The sequence below is a fragment of the Dipteris shenzhenensis genome, chromosome 4 (assembly GCF_047967505.1).
Source record: "Dipteris shenzhenensis isolate YYH24624 ecotype China chromosome 4, Dip_SZ_1.0, whole genome shotgun sequence".
NCBI lineage: Eukaryota > Viridiplantae > Streptophyta > Polypodiopsida > Gleicheniales > Dipteridaceae > Dipteris > Dipteris shenzhenensis.
Window position 1 is genome coordinate 32,340,860 of NC_141599.1, and position 22,584 is coordinate 32,363,443.

The 22,584-nt window shown below is 42.1% G+C and overlaps 1 protein-coding gene across 5 annotated transcripts in view; it reads left to right on the forward strand.

Moving 5' to 3' along the window:
* Positions 1–2,147: 2,147 nt before the first annotated feature.
* The window catches only part of LOC147902735 (uncharacterized), a 30,848-nt gene continuing 10,411 nt past the window's right edge, over positions 2,148–22,584 (forward strand). For all 5 annotated transcript variants that reach the window (XR_015540902.1, XM_087373804.1, XM_087373803.1 and 2 more), the window contains exons 1-5: positions 2,148–2,298; positions 2,596–2,734; positions 2,895–3,007; positions 3,200–3,686; positions 13,647–13,754. Coding sequence is in view for 4 of the 5 variants with exons in the window: in XM_087373804.1 (XP_087229930.1) it covers positions 2,213–2,298; positions 2,596–2,734; positions 2,895–3,007; positions 3,200–3,686; positions 13,647–13,754 (933 nt within the window). In the remaining variant the exon portion in view is untranslated. The remainder of the gene's footprint in view (positions 2,299–2,595; positions 2,735–2,894; positions 3,008–3,199; positions 3,687–13,646; positions 13,755–22,584) is intronic.

A 22,584-nucleotide genomic window follows, 5' to 3' on the forward strand; every position in this document is an offset into this window, starting at 1 on the left:
TTTTTTTTTTGGGGGGGGGGGTGGGTAAACTTTGCAAAATTGTATTAAGAAGTAAAGAGAAATATACAAGTAAAGAGAGAATCTGGCTGCCTCTAATACAGAGGCAAAGGCATCTAATTCCAGATCTTCTAAAGGCCTCATTACTTTTACCAAAACATTATAGATGTCTTTTAGTGTCCTCAATGATAACAAGAACCAACATCCTCCCATGATGAGGTCTATGGAAAACCAAATCATTCCTATGTTTCAACATATGTGAAAGCACAAAGCCACTCACAACCTACCAAAATGCATACAAGGGATCACCCATGTTGCCCTTGTCACCTAAGAGGGCCATTTTCCACTTGAGTTTAACATGAATCTACGCTCTGATCAACCTTCTAATGGTCTCCCTCCATACTTCCCTAGTGAGGAATTAGTCCCAAAACAAATGCATATGAGTCTCCTTGCCAGTGTTGCATAATGGGCATATTGAACCAACTAGTAGGATTCCATTTGGCAATCCTTGCTCTCACTAGAAGTTTGCCAACAATCACTCTCCATAATAGTAAATTCATGTTAAAGGAAGAAGTGGCCTTCCACACTCTTTCGAGTCTAAAATTCCACACTGTCAAGCTGTTTAAGGGAGTATGAAACTTCTCCTACTTACTTGCTATCATAGGCACAACAATAGACATTTCCTCTTTAAACTCTTTTAAGTTGACTTTTTAGAAAGGTTTGCTTGATCTCTAGACGAACCCCCTAAATCCTAAATCTTCTTTAAAAAGCTGGCTGATAGGCCGGCCATCTTTGAGCCTATTCGAACTAGCTCTCCCTCGCATGCAATGAGCCTAAATCTATGCACAATATGCTCAAGGTCCATCCATTTCCTGCCACCTAGGTCCTAAACTTGATTTAACATCTCGAGTCCTTTCCTAAAAATTCTGGTAGCTAGCCGTGGGTGACTCTAAAGAAAAGAAGTTCCACTGATAAGTGCCCAAACCATTCCATGGTTAGTTTTTACTTTTGCACCTATCTAGATATTGTTTTAAAGGTACCCATTTTGCGATCCCTTATTCACTAGCATCCATTTAAGATCTACTTTGGCGGGAGTGCTTAGCCACTACAGACATGCATTGATGCCAAGGTAGGTGGAAGAAACTTGTGTAAGAATATCATATGGAAATTCCAAATTTAAAAGGTGGATTAGTATGTTTAGAGTTTTGAATCCAACTTAGGTTCTTGTGATTCCACTTGAGACAGTGGAATTGTGTGTAAGACATAACATAGATGATAATAAACGTAAAGCTTGCATTTTAGGCAAAAGATCAATCAACAATCAAATTGTGTAAGAGATACTATAGATGATACTAAATGGAAAGCTTGCATTTTAGGTGAAAGATCAATCAATAATTAAATTCCATTATTATGCCTTCCTTCATTTGGGATAAATAGAAATGAATTATGAAGTTAATCATCACAATTGACAAAGATCATGTATCTCTTGTTCATCATATGCTTCTATATTAAGCACATTCATGAAAATATCAAAGCCTTCAAATAAAAGTTAGTAAAAAAAGGTCTAATATGCATCCACAAATGATTCAAAATAAAAAAGCCCTTAGCACTAGTTGATTAAAAAAAGATCACCATTATGCATTTGCTCCTTATTCGCTTGTGCTCCCTATTCCTATTAATTAATTAACTACTCGCGCTTCCCCGTCCACCCCCTTTCGTAATTACGTAACGTTAATCTCCCTAATTTCGTGAATTAATCAACCGCTCCGTGATGCCATTGTCGTGAACTATCTTCTTCCATCCTCCCGCTTCCTCCCCCTCTCTACCTCCTCCCTCAGCCCCCTTCCCTCGCTCCTCCTCCTCTTACTCCCTCCTCCCTTCATCCCGTTCTCTTCTTGCTTGTTGTTGAGAGGCTTCACATCCACCTTCTCTGCCTGCCTGCAATCTACTCCCTGCTCCTTTTATAGGACTAGCAGAACATACCTTAATCAGACATTTTCGCCCGCGTCTCTTACATACCTTAATCGACTTCAAAGATTCGGCCCGTGCACAAATTAATTAATAGGGGTCCAAATTCAATATGGGGGTCCCTAAATGGTTCACAAGCTATTTATGTGAATTGTATTTACTTACGATATGAATGAATGAAGGCAAACACGTTTGACGCGCACCATGAAAACACAAGCAATTTCATGAAGAACCCGCAGGCAATGCAATGGTGGCCATGCAGGCTCTCCGTCGTGACGTTCTTCAATGGCTCGTCTCCCTCAACCTCTCCTTCCCCATTAAAAACATCAAGAGGTTTTTCCTTCTACCCTTTTCCATCATCTAATTTGACACCTTTGACGGACCGATCGACTCGCAGAATTGTCATTCCTTCCTTAGCTCCCGATTAACCCACTCATGTTTCTCACCCGGCCCACTTCGGAATTCTCTTCCATCGCCTCCTCTCGTCTGCTAGGCGGTTACAGTCACGCCTGCTTTTTCTAAGCTTACATTTTCCGTTGTCAATGTCGGCAATCCATCTTTATCAGCCTTTCTCGTTCATCACTGCGCGTGAAAATAGAGTTACTTAACCATTTTAAATTCACTTTTCAGGGATTTCTCAAATGGGTTCTTGGTGGCCGAGATTCTATCCCGCTACTACCCCCAGGACGTCCAAATGCATTCCTTTGACTATGGAACGAAATTGGCAAAGAAGAGGGACAACTGGGATCAGTTGAAAAAGATTTTTGGGGTAGGATGGATCATTTTTAGACTTTTTCATGTACTTCGACGAAGACATCGCAAAATTTAGAGTAGCTCTATCAAATCAGAGAATTAATTCTGACATTTGTTCTCGCCTGTCTGTACGCGGATATGACGTATAAGTTACAGAATCTCCTTAATGAATGCAGAAAGAGGGCTTCCCTTTCTTTCAGGATGAGATTGACAATATAATCAACTGTGGCTCACACGATGGTGCTGGCCCTCTGCTTGAGCGGTTATATGGGTTCCTTACTCATAAAAGGTACTGTGGAAACTAGTGCATGATTTTTTACATATAGTGCATGATTTTTCACCTATATGTACATCGATATTCCTATTCTCTCCTGAATATAAGTTCTTCATTAACAAAAAAAAAAAAACGCTTTATAATATTTCAGCACGTGCGAGAATCTACAGACCATTGATAGCTTGGTTGTCGTTAACTATGCAAAAGGTACAAGCCCGAGGATGTGGACGTTGATGAGCTTTGGCTCGGAGTTCCTGAGATGAACCTAGTTTTTACAAATGGATTGCCAACTTTGAGCAAGGAGGACTGTAACTTTTTGAATATGGAAGACAAGGAATTGAAAGACCCATTCCAAAGTTTTGAGTTTACTGGAACAATTGGGGAAGGTCTTGATGAAGAAGCCACATTAATGGAAGTGGAATTCCAGAAAGAAAAACCAAATTTATGTTTTGATGAAAGGGAAATTCCTAGCCATGAACAGGAAGAGGAACGATATCACCTTAAAGAAGGGGGAGGAGGACAATCAGTCGCAAGGAAAAATCTTGTGAATGCAGTTGAAAGAGCCAGACAGAAAGATAGAAAGTCACATCGTAGAGAAGATACAAAGGCAAGGTCTACTGCTCGTTCGTATGAGAGTTCTGATGGTCATAATGCAAGGGATACATGCCTTGCATTTCGAAGTCCGAATCGGCAGGTAGATTCCTCAACTTGACATAATTTCAGATCTTTCAGAAGTTGCACAATGGTTGCAGACCAAGTCCTCCATTCTGTGTTTGTGTCTCCCTCACCTGCACACACACCACATTTGCATGCACATGTGTGCGCACACCACAAATGAACACACGTGCACACAGAGTGTTACCAGTGCTGAGATCTTGTCCAGCATTTATCAGGGCTACAGCTAGGTAGAGGATAACATCATTGTTTCAGCACACTCCACCCCTATCCCCACTTCCTTTACATGATTCTATTTCATGTTTGTAACTGGCTAGCTCTGTGAGAGATTTACAAGTGACCCACACACTAGCAAGTATTCACACGACCTTTTTACAAATTTCAAAGAAACCAATAGAAGAAAGAGAGGACATTTCTTCCAATGCAAGATGGTGCCCTCAGGCTGAAGCAAAGAGTGTTCGAGTGATGCTCCCCCAAATCAAAGGTCACTATCCAAACAAAGCTGTGAGAGATTCATGTGCACTGATTCGCAAAAGCGGAAGAAACGAACTCAATGCTAGTCCACACACATGAAGAGGTTGAAAATGAACAAGATAGATCTCATAAAAATGCTTCCTCAAAGAGTGTACACATTAGGGGAGAATTGGGGTCTCAAAAGGGCCTCATAAGAAATGGATTAAGTTAAGACCAAGTGAACCCACTATGGTAACCCATGGGCTAAGGGTCCCCTAGCATTTACTCAACTGACATGGTTACCTTTATTTTGACATTGATCAACCTTGGCCTTTGGATGGAGGGGGATGGTGGATGGATCAAAGGCTTAGGATGCTCAAAATGGTTGGAGGCACCTTTGGTGCTGGCAAGAGTTGACAAAAGGGGGGTCTAATAAAGAAGGAGAAGTCTTTCTTTGACAAATCTAAGGTGGAGATGAAGAGATGAAATCAAGGGCTGAGATCTAGGCGCATTTTGGAGGGTGGAGATGAAAGCAATTGATGGAGATGAGATCAAGGGCTGAGATTGAGGCGCATTTTGGAGGGTGGAGATGAGATTGAAGCGCATATTGAACGGCCCGGATTTCAGTGCCTTTTGCATCCATCTCCTCCACTAGATCTTGATGGAATCAAGGGCCTGGATTCTAGCGCCTTTTTCTTGCATCTCCACCCTTGGATCTATCTCTGGCTGACAATGACCCGCCTTCTATTTTGATCTCATCCATTAGATCCTTCCCTTTTTCAAGGGTTTAGATTTAATCCCTTTATCCTTTGATTGTAACTCTTGGATCTAGACCTTGATCTAATGGTTGTAAAGTGTTCTACTCCAAATTTGAATGTATCCCTTGGATTGTAGATAAGATCAATGGCTAGGAGTGAAGATCAAGGTCTAAACCATGGGTGAGATGTCTACCCACCCATAAATGCTCAACATGGCCTTTTGTACACATCAACATACCAGTGCCCCACACAAAGGAGCACTTTCATTGGTACACCTCAAATCTCTCTCTAATCCCTTGAAATTAGGAAACACTAATTGGAGGCCCTTTTGAGACTTCATTTCTTCCCTAATGAATGATGCTCTTCCACATCAAAAGCCACTGTCTACCAAGGCTGTGAGAGATTCACCATGCGCAGATTCATGAAAGCATAAGCGATAAATTCAAGACTAGTCCACACAAATGAAGACTTTGAAAATGAACTTGGTAATCTCATAGGACAACAAGGAGTAGTATCTATTACTGGCACTCCCATTGACTATTCTACTCTTCCAGGCCAGCTTTGTGCACTTTGTAGGCTACAACACACTATTAATGACCTTAGTTATTTCCTTTACAAACCACTAAACTTGGAACATTTGGGTTATTAGATCACACCTATGCGTTAATCACAATTGGTGCCAAAACTTACCTTTCAGCTTCTATAGTTTGATTTGTATAAAGACAATTGAGGTAGTTCTCTTGAAAATGTTACTAGAAACCTTAATAAGCTAGTGCCATACATGAACGACCATTGCAACAACTCTCAACCACTATGCAGCTGATAGATCTCCTAATAGACCTTGTGCAACAGCGTGGAGAGGCCCGGCAAGGAGCCTAATCCAAAAGAAAACATGTTGCAACCACCTACGTATGTAAGTTCCTCTATAGTAAAACATTTGAGGTTGCAAGTTCAAAAAATTTTCATCTTTGTACATATTTGACTTTATCTTTGTACGAAGGTTTCTTTTTAGTGTCTACTAGTCATATGTATATAGAACTGTGGAATGAAAATTCAAACCCAAATTGAATCAAGCTTAGCTGTGCCAAAACAGCCAATTGCAAAGTCCCACTCTTCTTAAGGAGGTAAACGCTTATGGGTGAAGACGGGAGTCGGCCCAATGTGCGATGGAAGTAAGGGTGGGAGTCGCTTTTGGTTGTATGATGCAACCAATAGTTTGGGTATTCAAGACCAGAAAAGTTGAATATATTATATGGACAGCTCCCAAAGTTGGAACCAAAGTCGAATTTTTTTAGTGTTTTAGTAAGCGCTGGGTTTGCCCAAGATACTCCGCGGGTCTTTAGAAACCCAGTATAGTTGCTTATGCTTGGGCACTGATGATGACATAAAGCTTTGGTTTGCTTGCTAAGTATATCTACCTTTTGTTTTTTAGGATTTTTTTTTTGTTAGCACCTTGCACAAAACAATATCCAACACTTTAACCCATTAGAGGTTAGCCAAATGCATGCATTCTAGTTCTTGGACTAATCCTAGTCCCTTGTGGGTATTCCCACATCTCTCTTTTACTAATGCAAAGCGAAGTAAATAAAACTTATTCTAGTTACAAGTTAACTTTCTTTGACCGAAGTCAATCTAATAAAGATTTCTCTTTATTTATTGGGAGAAGCACCAATTGGTGACCACCTCTCAACACATAGCAAGCGCTTGCAAGCAACAGGCGCTAGAAGCGAGCAAACACCATAAAACCGAAGGTTGCAAACACACACTCACCACATCATACATAGCCAACTCAAGCAACTAATGCACAATACACATCATACATAGCTGCACACATCAGACTCTAGGAAAAAAAGCACACAAGACGCAAACACCAGCTAAACACTGAGCGCACATGGCCATTGCAAGCAAACAAAACAGACAATCAGTAAGTGCAGATTGATTGCAAGGGACGAGTGATAGAGGATAGAGAAGAAACAAAGAAAGGAAGAACCCTTGAGAAGTTGACATGTGGCTAGATAAGCTAAGACACCTTTGCTAGGCTGCTACGTCAATAGCCATGTGGCAAGTAAGCCCCGCCACGACCTAGGTTAGATTAACTATCCTAGTTAGACAGACGGGGACGAGCATTTTCTGAGCGAAATCTTCCGAGCGTCCGAGCGAAGGAAAAAAAAAGCTTCCAACTATGCATAAATATGGCAAAAATCGATAAGAAGAAAACATAGTTTCACTTAGAAATATGCAAAGTATTATAGCAATGCCTATTTTATACAAAAATCTTTAGGTAAATCTGTAGGAATGGTGAGAGCATAATGGGATGGCTTTTGAAGAAACCCACATGTAGAGTAGACTTTTCTATGAAAATTCCCTTATGATCCTTCTTACAACTTTTACTTAATAGGGGGTGACATTGAGAACCCTCTCTCAACCTATCTTCATGAAAGAGTTTCTTCAAAGAAAACTCATTGAAGCAAGCCATCCAGGTAGTTTCGCCAGCGAAACCCCTTTGAAGCAAGTCTCCCAAGGTAGTTTCGCTGGCGAAACTACCTTGGACAGCACTTTTAAAAGTGACAACTTTCATATCCAATGTCCAAATATAGTCATTCAGCCACTCAAATTGATCGGAACACCCCATTTGAGCACATCTACGGAGTTATATTTTGGAAAATCTTTCATATATAGTATTAAATATTACATATATTTTATGAGAGTGATATATAAGCCCAAGTTAATACTTATTTATAGTAATTTAAACTTCTTTAGAAACATGTCCATAAATATGCTATAAAAACACTAAAAAGATATTGCCATATGATATAAATGTGTTAATAAGTAATTATATATGCATAGTATTATTACATTGAGAGTGATTATGAGGAATGTTTCTTAAAGGAATCAACACTTTTTTAAGGTAATAACAGGGGTACAAAGGGATGTCTCTAAATAAGAAAATTATGTTGTGTTAAAATGAATAAGTGACTAGTCTGTATATTTTTATGATAAAGGGATCTAGTTCTAGTGAAAATAAAAGTGTAAAAACCATGTTTCCTAAAGAAAAACATTTTTAAAAATCTCTTGAAAAACACGCTCGGATAAACCTGCTCATAGGTTTTTGCTCATAAAATTGACGCATCCTTAGACAGACTAACCGACAATTGGATTTGACAACCCTAGACCAAGCTCAGCCTAGTTACTTTGAAAACCCAAGGATCGCCTTAAGCAGAGACTTTACATAGATTTGAGGAGATTTCTCAGTCCATTATGTATCATTTTGGACATCATTTCATTGTCTAATGAAATCACTAGATCAAATCACTATTTTGGGCATAACACACCATCTAACTTGGTCTAAATTGATCCATATTCAGCGTAGTTTTCATCAGTTCCTTCAATACATCAAAGACAACATTCTTTAAGACAGTCTGAAGACTTTTTGCATTTTTTTGCAAATGTGTTACTCAAAGAACCAATTTGCATTGAAAATTTCATCGATAGTGAAATTTGAATGGCATGTTGAACCATTTCACATCGAGTCTTACAAAGGTGTCTTACAAAGGTATATACATTTCACATCGAGTCAATGCCAATATATTTTCAGCCTCAAATACGTCAATATTGTGCCAAAAATTTACTCAACATCAACATATGAAACATTTATCAACAATTGTGCAAATTCAAGACATTATGACCAAGAAGGTGACAAGTGTAAATGCAAAGTGCTACACATAATTGATCAACATAGAGACTATTAGCTCAGGTAAAGTGAGTATAGATCAAAGTAACAAAAGGGTCAGCCACTAATTCTCATGACTAAAGGCATCAATAAATATTAAAAGAAATTGGAAAAGTATGCATTGATTAAGCCAATAGATAGATGTCTCATCCACGTAGCAAGAACAAAAAGTGAAGCTGCACATTCATAACCCCAAAGGAGCAATTTAGCAAGAAAACAATCAAAGTGGACAACATATAAAGTACAGATGAAGAAGATATTCCAGCACACAAATGCATTTGAAGCAAAGACAATCTGAAAGCAATAAAGTAGAACTTAAAAGAGCAAGAGCATTCTAGAATTCAAAATGACAACAACATTGCAACTTTGAAGAAACAAGATTGATAGCCAATCATGATAGATGAACTTCAAGTAAAGTGAATATTAGTGAAGTTCTGATGAGTAAAAAGTGTGGAGTGGAAGTATGAATGTATACGACTCAGTTGACAAAGCACCATTATAGATCTAACAATTTGTACAATTACCAAGTCAAGACCAACAATTCGTGTTATCCTACAAGGTTGAGTACCACTATTAATAGCATTGATAGGATTTTAATAGGATCTACAACTAGAACGAGTAAGCTTATAGCAAAGAGCATGACCAATAGAGTTTGGTAAACATGCTCAAATGAGACATGGAGAAACTTGAGTGCAAACTTTGTCAAATGATAATATGCCAAAATACATGGCAGATTATGTTGGAGGTTCCACCTGTGATCCCCCAAATGAGTAGGACATTTGGGAATTTTATCATCAGCGGCGGATGGGATCTGAGGGAAGCCATGTGGGCTGAGAAAGAGGAAGCTATAGAGGCTGATTAGTGAGAGAGAGAGAGAGAGAGAGAGAGATGTGTATTACTGTCTTCAAAAGGCCTCGCAGGTCTATGAGACAAAGTACAATCCAAGGCTAACTCATATAAGCCATTGTGGGGTGAAGCAAAGGGCTCACTTAGGCCCTTTGCTGAGTACTATGCTAAACTAAATTCAAAACTCAAAACTCAAAACTCATACTCAATCTCAAAGTCAAAACACACAGCTAGGTGCCATGGCGGCTCTCTTGTGAGCTTCAGAGATATCTTGTATTTGTGCCTATTGGTATGTCTCTCGCTGTGGTGGAGGATGCGGTCTCCGTAATCTTTGTATCTGGTGGGCCACATCGAGAGTGACGCCTTTAGTCAGGTGGTCCCCTCCAAGTAGAGCCGTGATGGGCTGAACCTCCATCGCGTGTGTTCGGTCCGCCTATGCATGTCGAATTTGTGGTCCATGTATCTATGGTTACGTCTCTCCTTATCGTCCTTCTCAGTGACCCATGCTACCCTCATATAGGCTATCTCCTCCTGCTATGCCCAAGGGCAGACTTGAATGTGTAGAAATATGTGATGTGTCGCTGAGCTCGATCCATCTTTGTGTCGCGTGGCATTGTCCCCTCCTACTGTGTGATCCAACGCAATAGGTTCTTTGTGTCATTGGATCTCCATTAGATAGAGGCCAATATAGATCTGGTCATGGAAGTGAATCAATTGGAAGGGAGGACCAAAACCATGCCCCTGTTGAAACAGACAGTGGTACCATCCTTGAATCTCATAGTAAAGGGGGTAGGTACACAAGAAATACTCCTCTGCCTCCACCTCTGCCAACATGCATAATCTGCAGTTCCGCTGCTCTTTAGGCATAACTATGGCTCTCCATGCCTTCATCCTCAGTTGATGGGGCGAGACTTGCATCTGTCCAATGGCAATCCAGAGGGCTTTTGTGAGACTCGCCTTGTGCTTCAAATACTTTGGTCTGATAATCATGCCATCCTTTGATACTCTCAAGAAGTGGTCACGGTAGAAGTGTCCCCTCCCCCCCAAAGTCCGTGATGTATAGAGCTGGAGTAAGTCCAACATTATTATACGGTTGATCTCATCACATCGGACCAAGGGATTAGGAGCATCTAAGCTGTAGTGAAAAAGGGAAGAGATGGTCCATCTGAATACTTTGGCTGGTAGGGACTCTCTATCTCCCAGTGGGGATAGGGAATGGTTCTGCCGGCCCAAAGATAGCTTATTTAGCGAGGGAGGGACGGCTTTGCAACCAAAGAATGCTAGCTTTCTAGTAGCTCTCCTGCCAGCTATTACTGACGGATGCAAGGCTTCTTTTCCTAGAACTAGCGAGGAGGATTTGAGAGGACTACCTAGGATTGGCAATGTGTGCATACCAGGCTGTGCTCACGCCAGTCTCGGCTAGTCGTATAAATGACTCTAATGCCAACCTCGGTAGTCTCCACCTATGTAAGGACCAAACCCTATGAAGATCATGGTGAACTCTACCTACACGATCTAGTGGGGGACTGAGACAAATTACACACCAAAAAAGAGTAGCTACTACATCTCTGAAACTCAGAGAGTTGAGGAGTGCACATGGCATCTCAGCTCGAGACACCTCTAATTTCTAATCCTATATCAAAACTGGCCTTCATTAGATCAGTTTGAGAGAGAGAGAGAGAGACAGAGACAGAGAGAGAGAGAGAGAGAGCCATGTAGGCAGCATGCAGGCTACGGATTATGTGCCTACATAGAAGGGCTGCATGGGTGGTCCTGGGAGAGGGCTGGCATATTGGCAGCCTTGAAGGGCAGCATAAAGGGCCAGTATGTATAGGCGACTGGGATAAGACCAGTCAGGTACAACAGATGGTAGCATTTAGTAGACTGCAGGTGCTGGTCAGGCCTATCTAGTCTAATTGATAGTATAGGAGGTGGTGGGGCACTTGGTGTCTGCCATGTGGCTGTAGGTCAGGCCCACACAGGGCAACTTGTTTTAATATAGGTTGGAAGACATGCAGACTGGGTCAGCAAGCTATAGACTCCAACTGGTATAGAAGGGCTTGAGCCCTACACTTACCTTGCACCATAGAGACCTAGATATTATCACCAGAAGAAATCAAAAGACAGAGAGAAGAAATTGAATGATACTCCAAGAATATTTGAATGAGAAATATAATGCAAAGTCACAAGATAGTTGATGACAACAATAGACAATTGACACACATCAGAAGAGATGATACAGAAAAGCAATCAAAGCCAAAGCATGAAACACTGCCAAATCGATATAGCATATGCCTTAAAAGATTTTGTGAAGACCAATGTAATCTAGATATTGCAACCAAGTATGTAATGTTTTTTTCATTTTGCGAAGACCAATGTAATCCAGATATCACTATTGTCTACTCAGCAAGTGATATGCAACCAATATAGTCAGAATGACATCAAGTCAAACATCAAAGAACAGGAATAGAAGCAACACAACAATGACAAGAAAGTCAACAATACTACTTGAAGATAGTCATGGCATTGTTTGCATGGCATGGGCTTCTTCCTCTAGAGTCTGCTTCGGAATCTGTTTACCAAATACGGCGAAGAGCATCCCAGATTTAATCATTAAGGATGTTGATTCTTGCAAAGGAAACAAATATAACATTTTAGTCAGAATATAACATTTTTCTGTGTACCAAATGTCATGAAGGCTTGGTGGTGATGACCTTTTCCGTACCTATGAGGTTCTCTTTAAAATTTGCTGGTTTGACCAAAAGTGAAGTTACTGGGTATGACACCACCATTGTCTGTAGCTTGCTATGTAGCATTAATGCAGATGTAAATGGAGGATTAACCAACATCAGCACCCATTTACAAGTACTGTCATTGATAGCACCAATCTGGCATTCCTTGTTCCTGTTTTAGGTAGAGCTTCTCATTAGGTCTGTCCTGAGCATCCTCAGCCCATGGCATCTGCATGCATGGAAGTATGAGCTTTCGAAACTTCGCAGCCAGCCCATGAGGCTGCTTCAGGGCTCCATGAGCTCCAACAGGTCCACCTGGCAGTCATACTGGCTGCCACATCATCCAGGTACAGAAATGCAGCAAAGAAAGAACAACAGGGTGCTGCACTGCCATGCCAGCAACTGTGGGTCTGACAGCAGCAGACCCGGTGCAAAATAGGACACAGCAGCAGAACAGGCCCAAGGGGGAGCAAGTGTATTTTTAGGCCCGGATCTGGTTGATTTACCATCGGGTTTGTTACAGACCAGCCTGGGTCTGTAGAAAGGGCAGTTCAGCCCTATTCAGGTCGTCCAGCTCCCAGATCTGGCCAACCATCTACAGTAGGCTCTTCCAGCCCATAAAATGGCCAATCTTTTCATTCTACAGCATCAGTCAGCCTTAGAAATCAGCCTAAAGCTCATCACAGCAGAAAGAGCAGCAAGCCTCCACAGAGAGAGTGAGGGATGCCAGTTGTAAAAGAGTAGGAGAGAAGGTGACTGCCTCTCTTCACCTTCAGCAAGGCTTCTAAACTTCACCAAGAGTTGCAATCGCTTTTGCATAGCAATAGAACAATACACAACGGTGGGGAGTATCTCTATGCATCAATACTCATGTGCATGCAACACATGTGATGCAGTTCTGTCACGCTACCGTGGGTAAGTGAGAGAGTAACTTAGCTCATGTGGCTTTTACAAGGTCAATCACATGTGCGGTACCTACCACAAGACAATTAAAAATTGAGAAGAACTCACCCGAGCTGTCACTCCATGAGCTCTGCCAAATATATATCAGTTCATTATCAGGCCAGCCTCACTGTCACCACCCTGGATTCTGAGTTGAATATTTTAAGCGATTAATATTGACATTGGGGTCGGCATGATCTTTAGGTCTATAGATCAGACAACATATCAGTTCATCGTACAGGCCAGCTTCACATCCTCAACCTGCATTCCAATTGACCTCTAAGTTGAATATTTTCTTTGTGAAAGCGATTGATATTGACATTGGGGTTGGCATGATATTTATGTATCAAATGAGAGAAACACATGGCTTTGCCTTGTTTTATCTTGAATTTGTGTGCATGGATCCTTCATCCCATCAAAACTTGCTACAGTACCTCTCATATTTTTGCTTTATATAAAAAGGGATTTATAGAAAGGGACATTTTGGTATTGAATGCTTACATTTTAATTACATGCAGAGACATTTTAAATCATACACTTTGAAGGATTACAAGAAACAACAAACTGGAAGGTATCTAGTACTTGGGAAACTTGGACCTGAAACCACAGATTTCTTGCTGAGCCAGGTAATTAATGTGTTGTTCGTTCCCAAACATAAGTAGATGCTATGCTTTTTCAATCTTTGTTGCAGATTAGCACCAAATTAGAGGGTAGCAGGAACAAATTATCACTGCTAATGTTTTGAAATTACTTGAGAAGAGTGTACCAACCCTGACCATGGGAAGGGGCATCTTGTTTTATCGGTGTATAGCCAATTGAGCTATTTGATTAAGTAGCCTTCTCAATGGTATTTCCAAGAGGGCTATATCCCTAAGAAAGGTGGAGAACAGACCGGATTTAGATGATGAAAGTAGACCAATTAGAAATCCTTTGCATCTGACTAAGTTGCTTTCTTTCTTAAAATGAATTGTTTGCACATCACTTTCAAAAGACCGAAACAATAGTTGAGAGTGGGTCGACAGCCCCATGTATTATCGACCAATGTTTTGGACTCATCCTACAACAGTGCTGCATATTGTTAGGATCAAATTCTTTGCAGATAACTCACCAAAGCAAAAAGCACTAGAGAACCGCCAAAGCTTGTGGCTGGAGGAGTCCCAGATATGTTGGGCAGAACCACAGAACTAGGAAACCTATAACTTTGCCTCGCGTGGGGTAAAGTAAGAGATCCGAATGCTTTAATTCTTTTTGATCCAGGAGCTACCGATGATTTCATTTCATAAGATTGAGCTTTGAGGCTAGGAATTAAGATGGAAGAATTGGGATTATCTTTGGATGCAGAGCATGTTTTTGAAGGGGATCCAGTCAAAAGTCACACCTTCGATTGGAAAGCTCAGAATTCATGTACAGGACTATGTAGACCACGAAGAGTTTTATGTTTCATCTCTCAAGCATTATGATGCTATTTCGGGTATGCCGTGATTCCATAGAAAGGAGGTAGTTCTTGATTCTAAAGCAAGAACTCTCAGTTTTGTGCATCGGAATAAGCAACACAAGATTTTGGCTAAGGGAAAAGGCGAGACCATTCTAGTTGTTCAAATATTTCCATTCCTGAATCAATAAAGTCTGCAATTTCTGCGTATATGGTGTTTGTTAAAGAGAAAGAGGGTGAACCTCAAGTGGGAATAAGTCCTTTAGAAAAAGGAAAATTTCAGTTTCTAGAATCTTTCAAAGATTGTTTTTCAGATTCTCTACTTGGAGAGCTTCCTCTAGAACGACATGAACAGCATGTTATAGAGCTCCTTCCAAGAAGTGAGCCCCCGAATCGGCCGCTGTACCATGTGAGCGCAGCCCAGATTGAAGAAATTATGGCACAGGTACAATATTTACTCTCCAAAGGACTTATCAAGCCTAGTTCCTCACACTTTTGTTCACCCATGCTCTTAGTTAAAAAGAAGGATGGCTCTAATCGTATGTGTGTGGATTATAGAGCTCTTAATAAAATGACAGTCAAGAACAGGTTTCCAATCCCTCGCATAGATGATATTTTGGACAGACTGAAAGGGGCCACGATTTTTAGCCGTATTGACTTAAAAAGTGGATACCATCAGATAAGGATCCACCCACAAGATGTCCATAAGACAACCTTTCGGACCACATTTGGACTTTATGAGTTTTTGGTGATGCCTTTTGGACTTACCAATGCACCAACCACTTTAAATCGTATGATGGACACAATTTTCAGATCCTACAGGCACTTTCTTTCATGATATTTTGGTCTTTTCTAAGACAAAAGAAGAGCGCAAAGAGCACTTGGCTAGTGTGTTTCAAGAACTAAAAAATCATAAGATTTTTATTAATGCCAAAAAGAGTAAATTCTTTCTTCACGAGATTCATTATCTTGGACTCATGATTTCCAAGGAAGGGATTCGGATGGATCCAGCCAAGATCAAAGCTATACAGGAATGGCCAGAGCTCCCTCGGTACATGAAGTACGTAGTTTTCTTGGGCTTTGTTCCTATTATAGACGCTTCATCTAGCTTTCCTGATATAGCAGCCCCCTTACATGACTTGACCAAGAAAAATGTAGTTTTCAGGTGGGGAGAAAGACAAAGGACAGCTTTTAATGTTCTCCAAGAAAAGCTAACGACTGAGCCTATTCTTGTTGTTCTAGATTTACAGAAACTGTTTGATGTGGACCGCGATTCATGTGGAGAGTGTGTGGGAGCTTCCCTCCATCAAGAAGCCGGGTCATAGCTTATGAAAGTAGGAGGCTGCGTGATGCCGGTATGTTTTTGGATGTTTATGAGAAAGAGACACTAGCAGTTATTCTTGCTTTAAATATTTGGAAGCATTATCTTCTTGGAGCTGACTTTACAGTCAAGACCGACCATCAGAGCCACAAGTATTTCTTAACTCAAACCAAGATCTCCAAAATGCAGATGAAGTGGGCAAATTTTCTGTCCATGTTTCATTTTCAGATTGTTTATTCTCCGGGAGCTCAGAATAGGGTTGCGGATGCTTTATCTAGAAGGTCTAAAGTGAATAATGTCACCATAACATATCACCGGGACTTGGAGGCCATTTTGGAGAGACCATGAGAAATATTCAGCAGGGGTATCCTCCAGCGAGTATACATTGAAAGACAGATTTCTCATGAAAAATGATAATCTTTGTGTGACCCAAGACATGCGAGCCAAAGTTTTGGAAGAATTTCATGCTCCTCCTTATGCAAGGCATCGAGGTATGATGTCTACTATACATGCCATTGAGAGATATTTCTTTTGGCCAGGGATGTGGAAAGACATTCATAAGCTTGTAACTGAATGTCTTACATGCCAAAAGGCAAGTATGATAGGAACAAGACCCTAGGACTTCTCATGCCGGTGCCCATATCGCAGGGACCATCGCCATGGATTTCATCTTTGATCTTCCTAGATCCAAATGATGGGATATGGACCATCATTGACATGTTCAGCAAGCAGGCCCATTTCATTCCAGTAAGAAAAACTATCAAGACAAACCACATGGCCAGATAGTTCTTAGCACAGATCTTCAAGCACCATATGGCCAGATAGTTCTTAGCACGGATCTTCAAGCACCATGGGATGCCTAAGTCGATTGTTAGTGATCGAGACCCCACGATGACTAGTTTATTCAGGAGAGCATTATTTGATAATATGGGGAAAAAACTGGACTTTTCATCGTCTTTTCCTCCTCAGTCAGCTGGACAAGGTGAGAATGCAAATTCCACGGAGTTGGATCTTCTCAAGTGTTATCAGAAGATCGAATGGAAAAAGTATCTTTCTCTCATGGAATTACATACAATAACACTATTCATAGCTCCATAGGAAAAGCCCCATTCGAAGTTATTTATGGAAAAGTGATTCTACCACCTATCCTCAGAATAAAGGACGAGATATTTGCAGCCAACTAGTATGTCCGAGACTTAGATACAGCTTTCTCTCAAGTACAAACAACAATTGAAAGATCTCAACAAAAGCAAAAGAAGGTAGCAGACAAGCACCGGATGTGAATCTCCAAGAAGGAGATTGGGTCCTACTAAAGTTTGAAAAAGCATGACTTAGAAAGATGAAAGGAAAAGAGAAAGTATACCCAAAGTTGTCTCCCAGGTATTATGGACCATTCAGAGTTAGTGAGGCCTTCACTTTTCGACTAGAGCTGCTCGAGACTTGGAAGATTCACAATGCTTTTCATGTGAGTCTTCTAAAGAAGTATCAAGAACTAGAACCCACATAACCAGTTCAAGAAGAGCCACTTGAGGTGGAAGACATGGAGGAGATTCTCCAAGCAGAACAAATTGTATATCATACAGAGAAGAAACGACCGAGAGGCAAGGTTATCTGTAGATACCTTAAAGATTATTCTTTATTAGAATTGACTTCGGTCAAAGAATAGTGAAGTTGGTTAACCGGGAATAAGTTTTATTGTTTTTACTTTTGCCTTGTATTGGTAAAAAGAGAATTGTGGGGACGCCCACAAGGGACTAGAAATAGTCCAAGAACTAGGAATGCATGCTTTTCGCTAACCTCCAATGGATTAAAGTGTTGGAATTTGTTTGTGCAATATGTAGGACCCAAGAGAGTGTAAAAAAAGGCCGAAGATTGGGGAGAAAAGCATGGGTGTGGATGCTCGGTTAGTAGCTCCACTCTTTCAGTTGGCTTGTATCAGGTTTCTCATGGTCTCATAGACCCATCGGTCTTCCGAAGACTTTAACAAATTTCTTTCTCTCTCTCTCTCTCTCTCTCTCTCTCTTCTCACTCTTCCGCACGTGCACCACTCTCATAGTCAGATGGAGTTGGAGAGTGAGAAGGCCTCCCTTCTACGCCCCCCTATGAGAACTTGGCTGAAGCTGTCTAAGTGCAAGGTGGAGATCCCTTGTACCCAATGGTCCAAAAAGCCTTATCTTCGCATGGTGCTCTCCAAAGAAACCCAATCCACCCTATCATATGCTTTCTTGAAATCCAGTAGGACGATATCGATAAGTTGTGCCTCCTCTTGTGTCCAATCCAATATCTCCCAAATCATGAAGATGTTGTTTAGGATGCTCCTTTCCTGAACAAAACTTGTCTGTTGTCATGCATGATGTCAAGGAGGTTTGGATCAAGACTCAAGATCAAGACCTTTGCTAAGATCTTGTAGTTTGTGTCCAATAATGTGATCAAGCGCCATTGGGGGATGTCGGCTCTATCGCCCCCCTTTTGGGATCAGCCCCAAGCTAGCGATTGGGCTGAGCCAAAGTGTGTTGAAAAGCTAAGTGCAGAGAGAGCTAATTTGCTCCCAAAAGCAGCAAAAGAACATGTGGAACAAAAGATACTCCCTTGGGTATTCTTGCATTGGAAGAGCCTTGAGGGCTCCTCATCCGGGAAGGGGACCTCTAACTATGTTGTGATGCCTGCGGTGACCATAGAGGGTGTGTGGGCCTAGACCTCCTCCAGTGCTACCCACACTTCCAAGGTCTCCTTCTCTTCTTGAAATAGTTCAAAGTAAAAGAATTGTCAACTCCGAGATATCCTATGGGCCCAAGTACATTTGGCCCCTTTTGTCTTCTCAACCATTGGTCTTGGGATCCTACCAGCCCGGGGTTTGGAAGGACAGCCGTGTCAGCCTGTCACTCTATTGCACCTACCTTACTTAGAGGAGTCATAGGAATACTCCACACATTGGATCTCCATTGCTTGTAGGTCCAGCTTGGTGCTCTTGTATTTGTCCACTAGCCACCTAGAGGCCGAATCGTCCTCCGTGGGTCGCTCAATGGAGGGCTGAGGCTAGGTCCCTCTTTAGGCCGGATTGTGCTACTCTGAGGCCTCACATTTTGCCAGAGATCTACATGAGGAGGGTGTAACTTCACGGTATGCAGCCTTGCATTCGGACATCATGGAGAAGTCCTCCTTATTGGAGACTTCCAAGGCAAGGATGCTACACATTAGGTATCACGTCTGGATTTTCTAGATGACTCTATTGTTTGCCAGACATCTATCTAGATGAGGTAGGGATATCCCAAGTATTTGCAGGCAAGCGAGAACCCCGGTCACATCTTATGGGCATGCTTTCTTGGACAAGGGTAGGATGCATGACCTGGTCATTTATAATGGTCTAGACCGATGGCCCTCCTCGGGTGGATCCAATTCTATAATAACGAATGACTAAAAGAAAAGTATGCCAACTAATGAAACAAGATAAGGCTCAAATGAAGTTTTCCTCTTTTTCCAAAACACAAGTCTCCTTCAAATACAAGTATGGCCACTTCCCCAAGACCTCTCCACAACCCACCATATTACTCATAGATCTTGAGGACCTCTTGCTCCTAGAAGATTGAGCTACTCTGATCACACACACCCCTCCAAGAGGCCGGTCTTCACTTTCATACACACCACCTCTCCACTCGCCCCACCTCCCCTTGGCTCAGTATCTAGCAACAACTATGGTGATAGGTGTAAGGCTTTACACCGCTATCTCAGATTTGAGACCAAGCATAACCTTCGGAGTGAGGAGACGGTACGTGAGTATCGCTGCATGGTCTGCCAGAAGAAGCAGGCTTTCGTTCGCCAGAACGAGGAGTTAATAAAGATCCTGTTTAGTAATAACTCAAGGGCTTTTGGCTGGACTTTCTCGAATGAGGAGCCCCCTCTCCTCCCACAGACACCACACTCGGGCACTCTTATGCACACACACTATATGATATTTCTCACCAGCCATCACTTGACCTCTCCTTTTTACTCTGCCCTACCTCTTGCACATTGTTCACCTTTGGTTTTGTCAAACAAGCAGCATTGAAGCAAAATGCCCTCACGACATTTTCGAGACGTTTGGAAAGGCTGTGTGACGGCTTACCCTGAGGGCCTCCCTTGACTTCCATGGGTATCTTCTCTCTTTTATTCTCTTCATGAGCTCTCTTCCTATGGTTAGCTTCAAGCATCTCTTCATCTCTGGCCTATCGCTGGGTGTTTGCCCGGTGGGTGTTATTTGAGAGCCTACGGGGGCTATCTCCACTTCCCTAGGTGTCTCTTTCCTTGCTATGGTTATCTTGTCATTGGGGTCATGGGAGTCCTTTGGTTTCGTAGGAGAGGTCTTGCCTTTCTTTCCCACCATCCTTCATTCATCATTGCTTGAGGTGGCTTCGTGAGCATGTGGGTGCGTTTGGGTCATCCTATCAAGCTCATCACCGCAGATTCTGGGTATATCGGGCATGACATTGTCTTCTGCACGGACCACTTCACGAATCGAGGAATGCGGAGAATCCTGTAGCTCGCCTCAGGCCGACAATGTGTTGCTAGGTTTGTTCGAGCAGTTCTTAGTAGTGAAGTGGCCGACCTCCTTACAGATGAAGCATGCATTAGGGAACGAGTTGAAACAAACTCTCTAGGCCAACGGGGGTCCTCTAGAAAGTTGATCTCGACAAAATCCGGGATTAGATGACTTCGATCCCAAAGAATCCACACTCTTCTCCTACCTGTCGAAAGTCGGGACATAGTGGGACTCATTCAATGTAAACACATATAAAATTGGCAATATCAGTGTAAAATACAAACCTTTATACAAAAGGGTAGATTAAGGCTTGGCCAAGACCTAGTCTACCCGTAAAAGTAGGATTCTGAGCTAATTACTCGAATATAGATGACATACTCACACCTAGAGGTGTCATTGAGGAGAACAAGGCATGGAGACAGAGGGTTTATTGTTGTTTTGTGGATTTCCACAAGGCTTTGGATACAATGCCAAGAGCTGCCTCATCACTCGCTTACAAGATCTAGGGTACGATTAGGAAATCATTTGGGTAGTCATTGCACTCTATGAGAGGGGTCTCACGTAGGATTCAGATGGCTATAGGGTGGCTAGAGGATATTAGGAGCAGTGTAGGGGTCAAATAGGATTGTTGGCTTCACCAACCTTGTTTGGCCTCTACACATCAGGACACTAGGGGTGCAAGCTATTCTTGCGCCAACTCCTTCATCAAGATTCTCCTCTATGCAGACGATGTGGTCTTACTCTCCCTCTCAGCTCTACTGAGGGCCTCCAGTGACACTTGGATGCACTCCATACCTGTTGCGAGACACATGATTTGAAGGTCAACGTTTTAAAACCAAGGTGCTGATCTTCAATACGCAGCCATGCATAGAGAGCAGTCCATAGTGGACAAATAACTAGTGGAGGTCATTGCATCCTACATACTTGGGGGCTCTTTTCTCTGGCTTGATTTTCACAACGTGACCAAAAATGTAGGCCCGACTGAGCAAGGATATTCTTGACATGCTAGACTTGAGTGGAAGTGTTTTCACTCTCATGTCCAAGATCTCCAGACCAGGTCTCTTCTCTTTTTTGTCGAGCATGCCTGTTAATCAGAGGTGGACTTGGTCCAAATTAGAGAGTCTCTAGGTTCTCTTATTGTGACAGATATCCATAGTAAGACGTTGGTCCCACATTAGATCATTTTGGCTGAGTAGCTTGATGCAACATTCTAGGTGATCACATACCTCTATCCAGTCAGGGATTATGGCCCATCGGCTTCATGTCGACTTAGGTTACCATGGTTTGCCTTTTTCCCATCCATGAATTTAGCAGTTGTTGAGGTGATTAGAGACGTTGGTTAGCATGGACATGTAGATGGTTTGAGAGTATGGGGCTCCACATGGACACATTACCTCCCTGTAAGTATAGCCTTGAGGCTCCTTCTGCTCAATTACCTACCACAAGGCTAACCAGTTCTCTGAGAGGATCTTGTATAGCTGCACACATTCAGTACCTAGTCAGCCCCTAGTAAGCTTCTTGTGAAGCTCCGCTCCTATAGGGATCACTGCTTCATCGACCTGCTAGGCTACACACACATACATCTCCCCCATTCTTTGAGGATATTAATAGGACAGTTCCGTGTTTTCTAACGTTGGCTATGCATTGATTTGGTGGCGTGGGCCATCACGTCCCAGGGAGACGGCTTAGCCGGGGCCTAGAGCGAGAGATACGATAGACTTACCCATGTGTTGATGCACAGCTCAGGCTCGAGGATCTTCCCTCCATGTTCAATAGACCAAGGGCACAACCGACGGGTGTGACAGTGGCACTTGTCCGGCATAGGGCCACAGCTAGGAGACCACAACGGACCACACATACTGATCATCACCAATGCTCTTCACGGGTTTTATGTTGCCATAGTGATGCCACACCACAACTTTCTTGCTCCCTGTGGCCTCAAACACTTCGCGCTTTGCACTAGGGTTTTTATGTTTATGTTGCACTTGCCTTGGGTTTAGATGCCCACATATAAGTTCCACCCCTTTAGCTCATTATATCTGGGTTTTTAAAGTCTAATAGGGCCTTCATCTTTTGAAGACTTTAAGTAGATTAGGGTTCGTCTATGCTATAGTGTGATGGGATGGATTTGGCCCATCCATCCTGTGAAGTAGTGACCTCCACTTGCCAATCTGTGCGATGGCCTGC